The 15,823-nt window shown below is 36.6% G+C and overlaps 1 protein-coding gene and 2 long non-coding RNA genes across 6 annotated transcripts; 2 read left to right on the forward strand and 1 right to left on the reverse strand.

Annotated features, from left to right (window-relative positions):
• Positions 1–707: 707 nt before the first annotated feature.
• On the forward strand, positions 708–4,221 carry LOC104595656 (protein RER1B-like). Of its 4 annotated transcripts, none has more exons than XM_019197449.2 (5): positions 709–938; positions 1,154–1,280; positions 1,547–1,925; positions 3,638–3,818; positions 3,912–4,221. In XM_019197449.2, exons 3-5 carry the CDS (start codon positions 1,576–1,578, stop codon positions 3,963–3,965), a joined length of 585 nt encoding a protein of 194 aa, XP_019052994.1. In that variant the 5' UTR covers positions 709–938; positions 1,154–1,280; positions 1,547–1,575; the 3' UTR covers positions 3,966–4,221. The 4 variants fall into 4 exon arrangements, with proteins under 4 accessions (XP_010254789.1, XP_019052994.1, XP_010254788.1 ...); XM_010256486.3 differs by having other exon boundaries at positions 709–928; XM_010256487.3 differs by lacking the exon at positions 1,154–1,280 and having other exon boundaries at positions 708–938.
• A 3,751-nt stretch (positions 4,222–7,972) lies between these two features.
• LOC109114580 (uncharacterized) lies at positions 7,973–8,994 on the forward strand. The gene is made up of 2 exons (XR_002022586.2): positions 7,973–8,287; positions 8,425–8,994. It is a non-coding gene; the product is annotated as an uncharacterized LOC109114580 (long non-coding RNA).
• Positions 8,995–9,951: 957 nt separating this feature from the next.
• Positions 9,952–13,251, reverse strand: LOC148791275 (uncharacterized). The gene is made up of 3 exons (XR_016076121.1): positions 12,817–13,251; positions 12,570–12,668; positions 9,952–10,893 (listed from the first exon to the last, which is right to left on the reverse strand). It is a non-coding gene; the product is annotated as an uncharacterized LOC148791275 (long non-coding RNA).
• Positions 13,252–15,823: the final 2,572 nt, after the last annotated feature.

Consider the following 15,823-nt stretch of genomic DNA (forward strand, 5'->3'; position numbering starts at 1 on the left):
CACTGGTGAAAAGATGGTTGGACAGCGGCTGAGAAGAAGATGGTTGTCTCCCATTCAATAAAATTTTTGCACTTCTTTCTTTTTGCAATGGAGTCACACCTATTTGGTGAGACCTCACATCCTAAAAAATGAGAACCCTGTTTGCTCAAAATAAATGTCGGAAAACAAGAATATTCTTTAAAAAATCCTATTTTCCCATAAACCAAACATACCGTAAAATCACTATTAGATTCCAAATAGCGATCTCTAGGCATTTCCTCCGTACTATTGGATTCCAAATAGCGATCTCTGATATATTGATGCGAGATCTAGCTTTCTCCAACAAGATCGGAGGGACAGAGCCCAGAAATTTTGAGTCGAGGCTCAGGTGGCCAGTTTCGAAAATTTGTAGGCTACACGGGCCGGGCTAGAAATGATCGCCTTTAAATGCCAATGGGTCAACATTTCTTGCAAGGAAAAGGGCATACGAACGGCGTGCAATAAATAAAATAGCAAAGAAAAAGAATTGAAAGAAATGAAGGTGCCAATCAAGCGATGCCGAAGGAGTTGATATAAGCCAATGCTGTACAACGTTTTGTATTATAAACCATAATGGCTTCATTGCCCTTGTGGAACTTTCAATTCAACTGATTTGTTGTTACTTAATTAAGATAGCATAAGGCTATATTTGTCATTTAAGAGTCAGCCAAGTAAAAAAAAAATTTCTTGCTGTTTTTGTGTTTAGCAAGATACAGTTGTGTTCCTTTCTCCCTTCCGGTCTCAACGATTTCAGAAACACATGCATCTGTGCCTGAAAGTGATCTAAAGCCAAGAGAGAGAGAGAGAGAGAGAGGGATAAAATGAATCGCTTCGGTTCAGAGAAATTCCAGTATTTCTCCTTTCCTTCGATTTGCTGAAACGGTAACGCCGACGTTTCTCGGAGTCGGAGGTGAGAACTGGTACTTGTTTATCTTGTCTTTGCTCGTGTTCTTTTATTACTGTTATTACAGATCTGTTACTACTCCTGTTACCCATTTTAACTCCCCTACAAGGGTTCCTATTTCCTGATCTATTCTATCTTTTCTTTCTCCGCACTTCAGAATCTTTTGCTTGGAAAAAAACCCTAATTGTTTTCTTTTTTTTTTCCAATCTAACATCCTCCTTTGGAAACCAGGGTTTATTTTGGTGGTTCTTTCGACGTAGATCTGGTTTTGTGCTGATCTAATTTCTTTTGGAGGGGGGCTAGTTGTATTAACTCATCAGCTTTGTAGTCTTTGTGCTGCATGTTCTCGGAATATTAGGTTTGTCTACTGAAGTTTTCTCCACTCGTGATATGCTATTCAAGATTTGGGAGTTTTGGACCAAGAACAGTTATAATTTCTTCGATTTGTTGCGTGATTTTAGAACCTTAGCTTTTTTTTTTTTATCAGTTTTAGAACCTTAACTTAAATGTAATCATAACATTCTCATTATTAGTAATGAATATATTGTTGCTAACCATAGTTTTCCTATATGCCTTGCTTTGTATCGGACCCTGCTTGAATTAATCAGGTTTTCCTTTTATTAGGTCTGCAGGACATCTAAAATTTGAACTTCATGGAGGGAGTTGGGGGCGATGCCGCCTCGGCCGTGGCACCTCTCGGCAAATGGAGAAATGATTTCTCGAAGGCATTTCAGTACTATCTGGATAGATCCACTCCACATCCAGTCCAGAGGTGGCTGGGAACTCTAGTTGTCGCTGCCATTTATGTTTTGCGTGTTTATTATGTTGAAGGATTTTACATTGTCTCCTACGGTCTGGGGATCTATGTTCTGAATCTCCTGATTGGGTTTCTGTCGCCAAAGGTTGACCCAGAACTGGAAGGTTTGGATGGGGCTTCACTTCCAACAAAGGGCTCTGATGAATTCAAGCCTTTCATTCGCCGCCTCCCTGAGTTTAAGTTCTGGTAATCAAGTGTTCGTATGGTTTATGCTTCTATATCACGCTTTCCCATTAAGTCTTTCAAACGAACTTTGTCATACCATTAAAAAATATTTTTGTCATTGGAACAATTTTAATTGATTTGCATATAGTCTATTCTTTATCCGTCCTGTTTAATGGACTTGTGGTTTTATTTGACTATTGCTGTGTGCATCTTCTTATCATTGATGTAAACTTTGTTTGTTGGTAAATGGTGCTTGATTCTCAACTTTGATGATGTGACATTTGCACAATGAAGTTTTAGGCATGTAGTTCAATTTAAACTGCACTAGTGTGTTGTATACTCTATCCCATTCCACATTTTCTTAGTGTGTGAATGATGCTTTGTACTCTAAAAAGTTAAGTGGTTGTACTCTAGGAGGTTACGTTGGTTATGTTTGACTTTATTTATAACTAATCATCAGATGATTTTCTCAAAGTGACACCATGTTAACTGAACATTAAAAAAGATTGTTTGACAGAAAGCACACTGAAATGACATCTTAAGTTCACCCACACAAGGCATGAAATCCATAGAAGAAATGCCATTACTAGGAACTTCTCATACGATCTTTTAGCTCTGGTTATCTTTGGTAGTAGAAACTAGCAACTTGATCACTTTGGTGCCATTTGATATAGTTTTGTTGTGCAAAATTAGTACTTAAAGATGAGTTAGATAAGGTTGTATCTGGTGTATAGTTTGAAGCCACTTGAGATAAAATCCAGCTTATCGTCCGAAATAAAAAAAGAAAAACAAATTACTAACCAGAGATCATAAAACAGAACTGTATTCAGAGCCCCCTTTTAATGTTTATGTTTTTAAATAAATAAAAGAAGAGTATTATGTTGCAGTGCAAAAATTAATGTGTCTAGCTAGAAGGGTTGCCAAATAGGCAGGGATTGCAGTGATCCAAGCTGTCCGTTCAACAGTCCGAGCTGTGTGTTTCTACCATAGTGAACAGCTGGTACCAATCTTGGATTTACCTCCTTGTGTCCCTTGAGCTCCAAGTATCAAAACTAGTCAAATATAATTTTAAGGAGACATGGATGTGAAGAATGGAAAATTTACAGAGGAGAGACATAGCATAGTAGTTAACTAACTTGGAAATTGCAGCAATGTAAGCAAATATTTCATCAACAATTCAACATAAACAAGAATCCAATCATAAATCAAACCATGACAATTGAAAGGTTTAAAACAGTTGGATCTTCCATATTTTTATAGCGTGTAAATCAGTTCCTTTTTTGACAAGTAGTGTTGACCAGTTCCTGTGGCATATATGATTTGCAACTTCAGAGATGTAGATGTGTCTTCAACTGATTCTTTACAATCAGTGTTGGTTGCGTTTATTGGTTGGTTATTAATGTTTGACAAATTTGCTTATCTAAAAATGCATTTATAGATGTTGTATTTCTCCTTCCAATGACCACAATTAGATGATTTATTATTTGATTGGTTTTTTTTTTATTAATACCATATTACTATTCACATCCTGGTCTTCATTTGTTTTCACAATGCTTGTGCTATATTTAGTCTGGTGTCCTTGGAGTGTATCTTGCTGTTTCATACCCTCTTATTTATTTCTTGAATCAGCAGAAACAAGGGTTTATTGATGTTTGGGGTAAATATCGACTGTTGGTTACATTTATCCAAAAAGACTGTTGGTTAATAATATCCTTTCTGCCCCATTACTGCAGGTATTCCATAACAAAGGCTTTTTGCATAGCCTTGGGTATGACTTTCTTCTCCATGTTTGACGTTCCTGTATTCTGGCCCATATTACTGTGCTATTGGATTGTTCTGTTTGTACTCACAATGAAGCGTCAAATCCTACACATGATCAAGTACAAGTATGTTCCATTCACCATTGGGAAACAGGTGAGCTCAAGAACACCAAACTGCCGTCATCATCCTTTTCCTGTATTTTTCAACTTATTGTTGTTTCATTTTTTTGTATTTTCCTTTTTACAGAAGTACACTGGGAAGAAGCCTTCTCCAAGTGGCAGCGCCATGCCGAGGGACTGACGTATGGGGAATTCACAGTTGGAGCGAACAGAAAAAAAAAAGAAATATTGTCCTGATCAAGTTTTATGTTTTAGATGTTTTGTGATGAACATGTATTTCACGTCATTATTTGTGCTTGGGGGCTGAAGTTCACTTATGTTGTCTCTTGGGTTTTCTTTTGTCCAGCAGGCAATGGGAGTGAAACTAGTGCATACATATAAGAAGAAGATTCTTTAATGTTTTACGCAATGTAATTACATTGGCATGGTTAAGTTCACACGACACCTTTTCACTTCTGACATAGTTTAATTTTGTAAAATGTAAGTTGAATTTCAAAGGACCACTATATCTTCATTATGCCTTCTAAAAAAATATCTTCATTATTCGTCTCATACGTGCTGTGACTTTCAGAGCTGGGAAGGTTGTTCCGTGATCGCATTGGCTCCCCACTGCACATCTTAACCGTGCATTTGGAGATATTCCCAATGCCACTTCTGATCTGCTATCCACTAAGATTGTGTGTTGTAATAGGAGTTTATCCAAATGCCGCAATGTCAATATCAAATCAACATTTTTTTTTTATCATATTCACTTTTATGCATTGATATGGATTTTGATTTGTGTGCATAACCATCGGAGGAAATGTTTCCTTTTTAACGGTTGAATGTTTATTCATTGTTCCATAAACAAATCAATGGGGAAGTATATATCAAACATATACAAATTGTTCGGTTGTGTTGTTTTTATATCTCTACCCGCTCAACAGAACAGGGATGTGGAAACTCGTGGACAGCAGATCGAGCCCTTGCAAATAAAACACGTTCAGACACCTTTCTAGCGTCATTCGACACGGACCATTTTGGGCTTGACTTTTAGCCTGTTGATAAATTTCTTCTGATGAAATTTGAGTTGGTGCTTCATTTTCTTGTCCTGCTACTGACTATGTGCAAAGATGTTCTCGTCACGTCTCAGAATGGAAGTCTGTTTTTATTTTGATCTTTTGGACATTTAGAATCGTAAAGAACTAGTACACGCTGCTGTAAAATTTCTGCAGCTCAAACGCTACTAAGCCTTGTCCCAACTAGTACACCCTTTTGAGCAGAGTAAGTCTTCAATGACACTATGGGAGAGTTTAAACATCATAATCTTCTACTAAGCCTTGTCCCAACTAAATGGGTCGGCTACATTCGTTGATCCTTTTCTGTCATTTGGAACATTCCTGTCCTATTTAGTATCGTATCATTTCTTACTCTGTTTGTTGATTACATTTGTGGAGAATAGTGAGGGCTCAGCATTCCCACTCGCTCTGTAGGAGCCAGATAAGATTGCTCATTCATTTCCTGTCCTATTTTATTTTCCCTTTTTATTTGAGCCTACCATAAACTCCTAATTCTCATCCATATTTCGATTCTCATTGGTTTCATATGGAGAAAAATGTCTCTGATGTTGGGATTTTGGAGGACTGATACTTATTCTATCCAAAACTATGATAGTGGAACATTACCATCACCTCTGTGCGACTTATACGGAGATCATTGGACTGGTATTTGAAGCTCTAAGCCTCCAACAGGCGAAGAGAAATCATAATCGTGCTTGGAAAGACAAATTTGGTATCACTTAACAGGGCTGTTATTTCTAGAAGCATTAGAGACAAGTAAGGGCCACTCTGTATCAAAATCCTTGTGAATTCGATGATTAGCAAACTTCAAGTGATGCTGGTGATTTTCTTGCCATTCAGAAACCATACCAGAAGGTTTTTGACCATTCCACCTCTGTTTGAAGGAGGAAGAGTGAGGCAGTGAGACTGAGAGGCTCTGCTGTGTCTAGATAAGTTTTCCGTTGCAAGAATTACTCCAAAAATCTCCAAAATTCAGTTTACAATTTGACAAAGACGAGAAGAAGAACCAAACTTTCTGCATGAAGAACGAGAAGTTGGAGGTTTCACCTGAGTAGTGTTAACCAAGCAGAACATGATAGCCGATGGATTCTGAAACGGAGAGACTCAAAAGGGTGAAAGGGTGTGAGGAAGCTTTATCTGCATGCATGGAAGTAGTAAAACATTTGCCACCTACAACAAGGTGCTATACTTGATTCCTGCTTTTCTTCAGGAAAGGGATAATTCCAAGCTGACATGCTTAATTATCTGACATAGAGATCGGAGTGGGATGTTCATTGGTCCAACCTATGCCACCCAATCTGTGGTAACATGCGGATAGTGGGGTTCCATGTGCAAATCTTGTTTTTGTAGTAATGCATTAGACTTTTGAATCTCTGTAACAGACGGACAGTAGTAGTAGAATCAGTGCCAACCTGGTTAAACCAATGAACTAATATCTGTGTTTAGTTGTCCCTCCCCGTTATTACAATTTAATATTGGCTTCACAGGCTTTATATCATAAAGGTAGCACCCACTTATACATATAGCCCATTACAACATTCTCATAGTCGTCTGGTTGACATTCCTTCTTTAACAACTAATTAAAATCAAGTGTACATCTTTATTTCAATTATCCACAAGCCAATTTGATTTTTTTTTCATCTTACTGAGGGAGACGAGGAGTCTAAAACCTGGAAAATGTCAATAACTGTATGCGGGTTAAAAAAAAACAGCCTCTCTCTCTCCTCAGTCTGCTGTAATGTTCTACCACTTATTTTTGAGAATTTTCCATATACCACTACCCTCCTTTCTTCGCTTCCTTTGTTTCGTTTGCGTTTAATCTCGCTTTATCTCATCCTCGGCTACTTAAAATTTACGACACAAAATTGAGGTTTCTTTCCAACTGGTCAATTTTTTTTATTTTTTTTGGAAAAATTTCACTTTTGTACCTTAAACTTTGGGGTTAGTGTCAAGTTAGTACCCAAACTTTCAAATAGGGGTGCCAATGGACTGAATCATGATCAATCTGATCTGAGATCTGATTTTATTTGGTTGAATTTGGATCATTTCTTGTCGTATTGTCGAATTGGATTGGATCAGATAATAGGGTCCAATCAAAAAGTGGATCAAATTTAGATCATCCTCTATCCGATCCTATATATATTATATATTTATATATATATATATATAATGCATATTATAAATATATTTTTTATATTATATTTTTATAAACTTGTTATATTATTTATTTTTTATAAAACATGTATATATGATGAAACTAATTAAAAAATACTTGTATTTTTTATTTTTACTTTATTTAAATTAGTATTTTTTTATTTTTCTTTTAATAATTTATTAAATTATAAAGAAAACAAGTCAGATCGCATCAGATCCGAAGATCCGACTTACTAATAGGATTCAAATTCAAATCAAGTCATATTAGATCCGATTGGATCGGATCGGATATGACATGGACAGTGTTGGATCGGATTTGAATATATACCCTGATTAGAATCCGGTCTGACCCATTTGCATCCCTACTTTCAAAGGTGTCATTGTAGTACCTAAACTTTCAAATTATTTGTTGAAAATATCAAAACTGCCTTTCAAAAGAAGAGAATGTTCATTGCTTTCTACCTTGAGACCGAACCGGTTATTTTCAAAGAAAAAAAGAGAAAAAACATGAAATATGGTAGAGGGAAACGATAGCTAAAAACAAAGAAATAACTAACAAGAATGTATTTCAGATCTAAAGGTAGAAGACAATAACTTCATTAGTCTAGAATCTCAAATACCTCAACCGGTTCAGTCTCGAGGTAGAAGACAATGAACAATGTCTTCTTTTGAGGTAGTTTTGACACATTTTCAACAGATAACAGTCGATTAATGACAGAAATCAACTTCAAACTTTTTAAAAATTTAAGTATTGCAACAACACATTTAAAAGTTTGGGTACTAACTTGACATTACCTCAAAATTGAGAGTACTAAAGTAGAATTTTCTCTTTTTTTATTTGTCGGCCGACCCCGTTTGTAGAATTTGGAAGAGAATTGAGAAGTTGTTGAGAAATTGGAATGAAAAGACAAAGAATACATTGTTACGTCTCAAAAATCGCAGTTGGGTAACTACCCTCCAACTACTTGGTCTTGGCATAATTTTTTTTGTTATAAATCTGACTTGTCGTATTAGAAAATTATATCAATCAAGAGAGTAGTTCTAGCTTTTTTTAAATCATCGCTCTCTACGCATGGCCAGCTCATCTGCAAATGGTCGTCTCCCTCTCTTCCTCGAATGCCATTAAAAACCTCGAACGGGCTCTGAAAACTGTTCCATAGTTCCCCCGCCCCATTAGAAATGAATGGAAGGGCCTTCGTTTTGATATTTTTCTTCTGGGCTGTGCTCACCGTCGTCACCCCAACTCTTATCATCTTGTCTGCATCCGCAAAATCCAATTTTAACTCAAATGGTAAGTATGACAATGATAGATTCTTCATTTGGGTCTTTTGTTATGATTCTGTGATAACCAGTTCGATGCATATAGTTTTTTGCCCAATTTGACCTGAAAAAAAAAAAAAAACAACTGTCGTGTTATGTTTGGAGCAGGGGAGAAGAGCAGTGGATTGAAAGCCAGAAGAATGATGGGTTCTTTAGAGGGAGAACGAATCAGAAGAGCATTAGCGGCTCCGGCACCGGCACAGGCACCGGCACCAGCACCATCTCCAAGACATAGAATAATTGTTTTAACAAAGTTTTGGCATGGAAAAGAGACGTAAAATTAATCAAGGCAGGGCTGTAAATATAAATTTCTTTTTGTAGCTTAAATGAAGGCTTCAAATTCCTTGCAACTGCGTTCTGACTTTCAATTTCTGTTTGGATTAGCACTGTTCAAGTACCACTCCTACTGTAATCATAATTCATGAGCACCGTTTCCTCTGTTCCTCTCCAAGAAAGTAATAAGTACGAAAACCTGGAATGGTGACTAACAAGTTTCATAGCAAAGCAGAACAAAAAAAAAATCAAAAGTAAGATCTTATGTTGTCAAAAGTCCGAATTATTTGTTTTTCCTTCAAATTTCAGAATTTTCTTTTGTTTAGAAAACTTTCGTGATTTATGATTGCTCTGTAAACATATGATTTGGTTTGGTAGGTGATTCATGATTCATCAGGTCCAAAATTAAGAGCTTTAGTGTTTCAGAGATAAGGTATTATACTCATTTGACAACTACCAATGGGATGATTTGGGGCTTGGTTTTCAAAAAACGAATCAGAATAAATAGAAAATTTAAAAGAAATTTCCTTAATGAGAAAGGGAGAAGAGAGAAAAGGCCATTACCATCAGTAGAGGTGATCATCCTTGGCACAATGGACAAAAGTTTTTTGTTGACTGTTGAGGCCCAGGCCTGTCTCATGACTGAAACTTTGCAGCCTGGTCATGGGCCGATTATATAAAACATTTGGACTCAGAGTCCAGACTTTTTTATTCCTACCAAGCTAGAAGGAATGCAATCCGTTCCGAAGAAGAACTTCATTTCTCTTGAGTTGAAAGGGCCAAGTGAAGGTGGTCGGTGGGATGTCTTTGTAAGAATATCTTCTATCAATGGAATATTCAATATGATCCGATTCAATATAAATTCATTATGGATGAATCAGGCCCAATCCAATCCAATAAATATTCTGAAGCATTAAGTCTAGACTGGTCCAATTCAATATGTTTTATTGGTCCATTCAACTTATCCAAATTGATTTTGATTTGGAAGGGTCCAACCCAAAATCAGTCCATTAATACATGTAACATGAAAGATCAAATACATATGATATACCCCTTTAAGGATCATTGTATGGGTGCTAAGGTGGCACGATCCAAAAGGGTCTCCTTATCACCTTTTCTTATTAGTTGCAATTCATGTTTTTTTAATTCAGCCCAAAACCTGTTGTTAGTCAGCCACAACATGGTGATGATGACGATGATGATGATCTAATCTCAGGGCATTTATGGAGAGAACAACGTTGCAAGTAGCCCTTGTCTTTGGTGTGAATGGCTTATCATCTTTGTTTGCACAACAGTAATTGAACATTCAATTCCTTCTGTTACTTACGCTCAGTTTGGAAGCAGTACAAATACAAATATATAGAGTGCAAAACCTTATATTTGAAAGGCTTAGATTGAACTGAAAATAATTTTACAGAACTGATTACATATGGTGAGGTGGTAATTTTATATTTATATTAAACTTTTACAACAGTATGATAATACGTACAAATTTAAACTTCAAAATACAGATAAAGTTAATCTCGTCAGTCAAGATTAATCTGATTGGTCAAGACTGTTACTTGACCGAGGAGATAAGGATTATCACAACTGGTGAATCTAAGATAAGTCTAATACCCCCCTTCAAACTGAACGTGGTGCTAGAACGTTTAGTTCGCTTCGAAGGCATGCCAAAAGCTGAGAGCTTAATGGTTTTTTTAAAATGTCAGCGAGTTTATCAGTTGTAGAAATATTCTTGACATGAACTTGTTTATTGGAGACCAACTCTCAAACAAAGTGAAAATCGATAGCCAGAGTACGGATTTCTGATTCAATACTTGCTCTGGCCACAATAGTTTGCCTTTTAGAGGACCAAGGCTGAAGAAAAAACATAATACCCCCTTGAGAACGACAGTCATCTAGACATCCGGCCCTGTCCGCATCAGAATATGTGTGAATTTGTTGAGAGGAAGAAGGGTGAATGAATATACCATGATCCAATGTACCTTTTAAATAATGGAGTATCCATTTCACAGCTGCAAGCTTAAGATGGTGTGTGGTGGTGGGGCAGTGCATAAACTAGCATACCTTGTTAACGAAGAAGGCAATCTTATGGCCAGTGATAGTAACATATTGGAGAGCACCAAACCATTGTCTGTACAAAGTGGGGCCGGGTAGAGGATCACCATCATATTTGGAGAGCTGAGTAGCAGAAGACATACGCGGGGAGACAGGCTTAGCCGAATGCATGGAGCTCTTGTGTAAAAGATCAGTGATAGATGTATTTTGTTTGAGAGAGATGAAGAGGAGCCATGAGAAAGAAACCTGAGTTCCAAGAAAATATGAGAGGGTACTAAGATCCTCAAGCTTAAATGTAGATCCCATAGAATTAATTAGAGAAGAAATGGCTTGAGAATCTGAACCTGTAACAATTATGACATCCACATACATTAAAACAAGTAAAATGTGTGGAGTCATGCTTAATAAATATTGAGGAATTAGGTTTAGAGCAACTGAAGCCCAAGGTAAGCAAAAGGGAGCTCAATTTGTGATACCAGGCCCGAGAAGTTTTCTTGAGGCCGTACAGGCTTTTCTTCAAGTGATAGACAAAATTAGGATGGTCATAGTCAAGAAACCCTTGTGGTTGCATCATGTACACATCTTTTTGTAAATTTCTATTCAGAAAGACATTATTAACATCAAATTGCCTAGAGACCATCCATGTGATACAATAAGAGTCCTTATAAGTCTGATAATGATGGACTTGATTGAGGGATTGGAAGTCTCACGATAATTGAGCCCTTCCCATTGAGTATAGCCTTTTGCAACGAGGCGTGCTTTAAACCACTTGATGCTTCCATCAACCTTTTTTCTTAATGCGATACACCCATCAACATCCAATGATGTTAGCATTGGGAGGAGGAGGTACTAAAGCCCATGTGCCATTGTTGATCAAGGTAGTAAATTCTTCAATCATAGCATGACGCCATCTAGGATCCCAGGAGGCTTGGGTAAAACATTCTGGTTCAATGTCAGGTGGCAGTGGGTATTTGGTGACTGAGAACAACTTTAGTTTCCAAATACCATTGCAGGAGCGAGTAATCATTAGGTGGATGGATTGGGTTGAGTGTTTGGGAATAGGGGTGGATTCGAGCTGAGCTGAGCCAAATAGCTAGCTATTCCAGTTCGGTTCGGGATTGAGCTCGAGCTCAAGCTTGGTTCAAGCTAGAACCTTGAGCTTGAGCTTGGCTTGGCTCAATCTCAACTTGAGAAAAATATTTTATAAAGATGAAAAAAATTATATATAAAAAATATTTTTTATTTGATATTTAAAAATTAAGAACTATAATAATTAGTTATTATTATATATAGAAATAAAAATATTAAATTATTATTATTATTATGTAGCTATTTGAGCCGACTCGATTAATAAACGAGCCTATAAATTGGACTCGAGCTCGATTTGAAACTTGATTGAAACCGAGCTCGGCTCATAGCCACCCCTATTTAGAAGGTATGGTCGAAACAAGTTCGGGTTGAGGGGGTTCTAGGGTAGGAGGTGCAAGGGAATAGGGAGAGGTGTGGGAAGGTGGGTAAGGCTGAGACGGTGAGGGACACGGAGCGACTATGGGCAGGGGCATATATAGGTGGTGATGAAGGAATGGGAGGATCCAGTAGTGTGGGTGATTGATATTGGAAGGGAAGCAAGCCTTCATTGAAGGCGACGTACATCATGAGAAATATAGAGCCGTCCAGTGGCAAGATGAAGACAGCGGTATATGCCCCTGACACGGGGTTAAAGTTTTGTTTTGTAGGGATGCATGAAGAGAAAACATTCGTAGCCAAAAGTGCAAAAGAAGCAGATAATCTGGTTTGTGCCAAACAAGTTATCCCAAGGTGTCATGCCACTGAGTTTTGTAGTGGGTAAGAGAGGTGGCAAATAATAGAATAAGGCCTATGTCCACAATAGAACGGGGTGATTGCAACACCATTTTTCTTACCAATTCATTACTTGAGGAGGTGATGAAGTGGAGAGACGATACAGACCGCGCGCCCTCATTATTCCCGTGTTGAAGTAGAAATTATCTTGACTTCCGACCCTTAATGTAGAAAAGAGAGATATGAAATTTAACATTTGCAGTAGTTTGGTCACAGATAATAGATGGATCGAACATGTAACACATTTGAGATAAGTAATGGTCGAGATGACAGAACCAGTATGTAAAATAGAAAGACCAGTACCATTACCTATCTATCTGCAGTTCATCAGGACCTGAATATTCAGTATGAGCCTTTAGATTTTCCAAAGTTGGCAGTGACATAGATAGGCCGCCAGTGGCTCCAGAGTCGGGATACCATGCATTGTCATCAGTGAGAAAACTTCCATGTTCTTGGGTTCATATTTGATACTGTGATCAAATCTGCTACGGCAGGTGAGGGCTGAATGATTTGGCTTCTGACTGACATATCTGACATGGAGCTCCCTTGTACCGCTGTTGAGTAGGTGGTTTAGAGTTGTCTTCTCGATTCTTGTGATTATTGTCATGAGTTTGAGAAGATAGTCTAGTTGGGTGGTGTTTGGAAAAATTTTCCCTTGATGGCAGCATTTGCAATTGGGGAGTCCGAATGAGGAATAGAGTGCATAGCAACTTAGATTGGACTGAAAACTGATTGCATGGTGAGGTGGTAATATTAAACTTTTACAACAGCATGATAATACAAATTTAAGCTTCAAAATGCAAATAAAGTTAATCTGGTCGGTCAAGACTGTTAATTGACTGAAGAGACAATAATTATCACAACCAGTGAATCTGAGATAATGTATATACTCTTTCAAAACTGAGCTTAATTACTTTATGTAATTAGGAAGGTAGCTCAAATGGTTATATACGGTTATGGAATTTTTTTTGTAACTTTCTAACCCCCCCCCCAAGTTTACTCTCTCAATGAAGGGGGTAGTGTGTTAGTAAGGGGAGGAGGGCATAGCAACTTTACTCCAGCTGGCAAAAGACAAGACACATGAAATTAATTACTTCTATCAAAGTGAGTGGTTTCATATAGCGTTAGAGTACGTAGTTTTGTTGATTCAGGATGATAAACTAAATTGAACCAAACATGTGATATCATTCATCAAAGTGACACCCATAAACAACAAATGTAAATGAATCTGAGCCATGCATCTGAGTTTTTGAGCCAGATTTTAATTTGTCGTTAATCAACATCAGAAATAGCCCAATAATTTCTAAAGTATAAAACTTGTATTTTCTGCGTTGAGCGTTGATATTGTTGATTAATGCTCGATATACCATTACAGACTTTAGACTTATTGGAGTTCAATAATTCCTTTTGTGTATAAGCGTCACACTCGTAATCCGATACTTTGGGACTTAATTGGTGTTCGGATGCAACTCTTGAACGGAAGGACGTGCATTGCGTGAGTTTATTTGTCGTCTTGCCCAACAGATCACGGTATCCTCGTGTGTATGTTGCAACTTACGAAGATTTGACTTATGCGGACCACCTCTTTTTTCTCTTCTTCTCTCTCGTTGTTTATTATTTTGTTTAACAATTTAGTCCTCTCCTCTCCCCATCTGTGTCAAGATGGGATGGGCTCCCCAGTCCCCACAGAGCGCGCCTCTTTGGCTGCCATGAATTATCTTTTTGCTTCAAATAAAAAAAAAACAAAAATGGTCATTTACTAAAGCACCTCTTATAATTTTATAAATTTAACTTATCCAAGCTACCCTATCATCTGCATTTTATTAATTAAAACACCCCTTATATATAACTTTTTTACTTAATTGCTCTTTTATTAAGAATTATTTGTTTTGCCTTATGAATGATCAACTAAACTAAGTGGAAAAATGTTTAAGGGCATGGACCCATAGTTGTTTATTCCAAAAGTATTCTTAAATTAAGTGGAAAATGTTCAAAGGTATGGATCCATGCTTGTTTATTCCAAAAATACCCATAACACTTTTTTGTATAGAAAACAAATAGACCAATTAAAGAAAAAGAGTGGTTGTCTCTGTTGTATTAAGGGCAAAAATGGCATTTTTATTTTTTGTTTCTTTTTATTAGATTTATTTGAATGGATGTTAGTGTTTCCACTTTCATCTAATGCAAAGTCTATTAAGTAAATTGATTACAAATTATAAGAGATGTTTTAGTAAAACACAAACTATAGGATAAGTTTTAGTAAATTCATAAAACTATAGGGGTGTTTAGTAAATGACCCAAATCAAAACTGTAGCTTTGTGTGCACTTGGTGCTGTGCAGCGGGTCATGTTTTTGGGATGTCACATTGGTATATCCACTCATCACACCGTTGCTAGCATCAGTCTTTTGAATTAAGAAATATTCAAATTAGCATTTCCATGGGAGGTTGGACAATGATACCGGAAAGATATATATCATATAAAAAAACTTATGACCAATCAACTCGTATCATAAATGTGTTAATCAATCAAATGGTATTTATCAAAATTTACAGGTGGATTATGATCCGATCTGATATGAGGTCAGATCTTATTTGGTTAAATTTGGATCACTCCTATTCGAATCTTCAAATTGGATTGGATAATATGATCCGACCATAAATTGGATCAGATTTGGATCACCCCTATCCGATCCAATGTATATTATATATTTATAAATATAAATATATAATACATATATATGTTATTTATTTATAAATATATTTTTTAAATTTGTTATATTATTTATTTTTATAAAAAACATGTATATATATGATGAAAATAATTAAAAAAATACTTTTATTTTTTTTACTTTATTTAAATTAGTATATTTTATTTTTCTTTTAATAATTTATTAATTTTTAAAGTAAACAAATTGGATTGGATCGGATCTGAAGATCTGACTACTAGTAGGATTCAAATTCAAATTGAGTTCTATCAGATCGGATCCGATCGGATCCGACATGAGTAGTGTCGGATCGGATTCGAATATACACTGATTCGAATCTGATATGATCCATTTGCATCCCTAAGTATATCTTTCTAGTATCGTAGTAGGTGTTTGGCATCGTTGTCGTTGCTTTAGAAATGTTTTCTTAGAAAACTGTGTTGTATGCATGAGGGTCTGTTGCACTGTTTTCTTAGCATCGATGCTACTACATAGTTTTTTTTTTTTTTGTGGGGGGGGGCCAGTGTTATATAACTGTTTTCAGCATTGGCCTACATTACCCAATGCCAAAAATGATGCCACGTCATTGCACCGTTGACAACAATAGGTT

Source organism: Nelumbo nucifera, chromosome 5 (assembly GCF_055504915.1).
Source record: "Nelumbo nucifera cultivar China Antique chromosome 5, China Antique-T2T, whole genome shotgun sequence".
Taxonomy (NCBI): domain Eukaryota; kingdom Viridiplantae; phylum Streptophyta; class Magnoliopsida; order Proteales; family Nelumbonaceae; genus Nelumbo; species Nelumbo nucifera.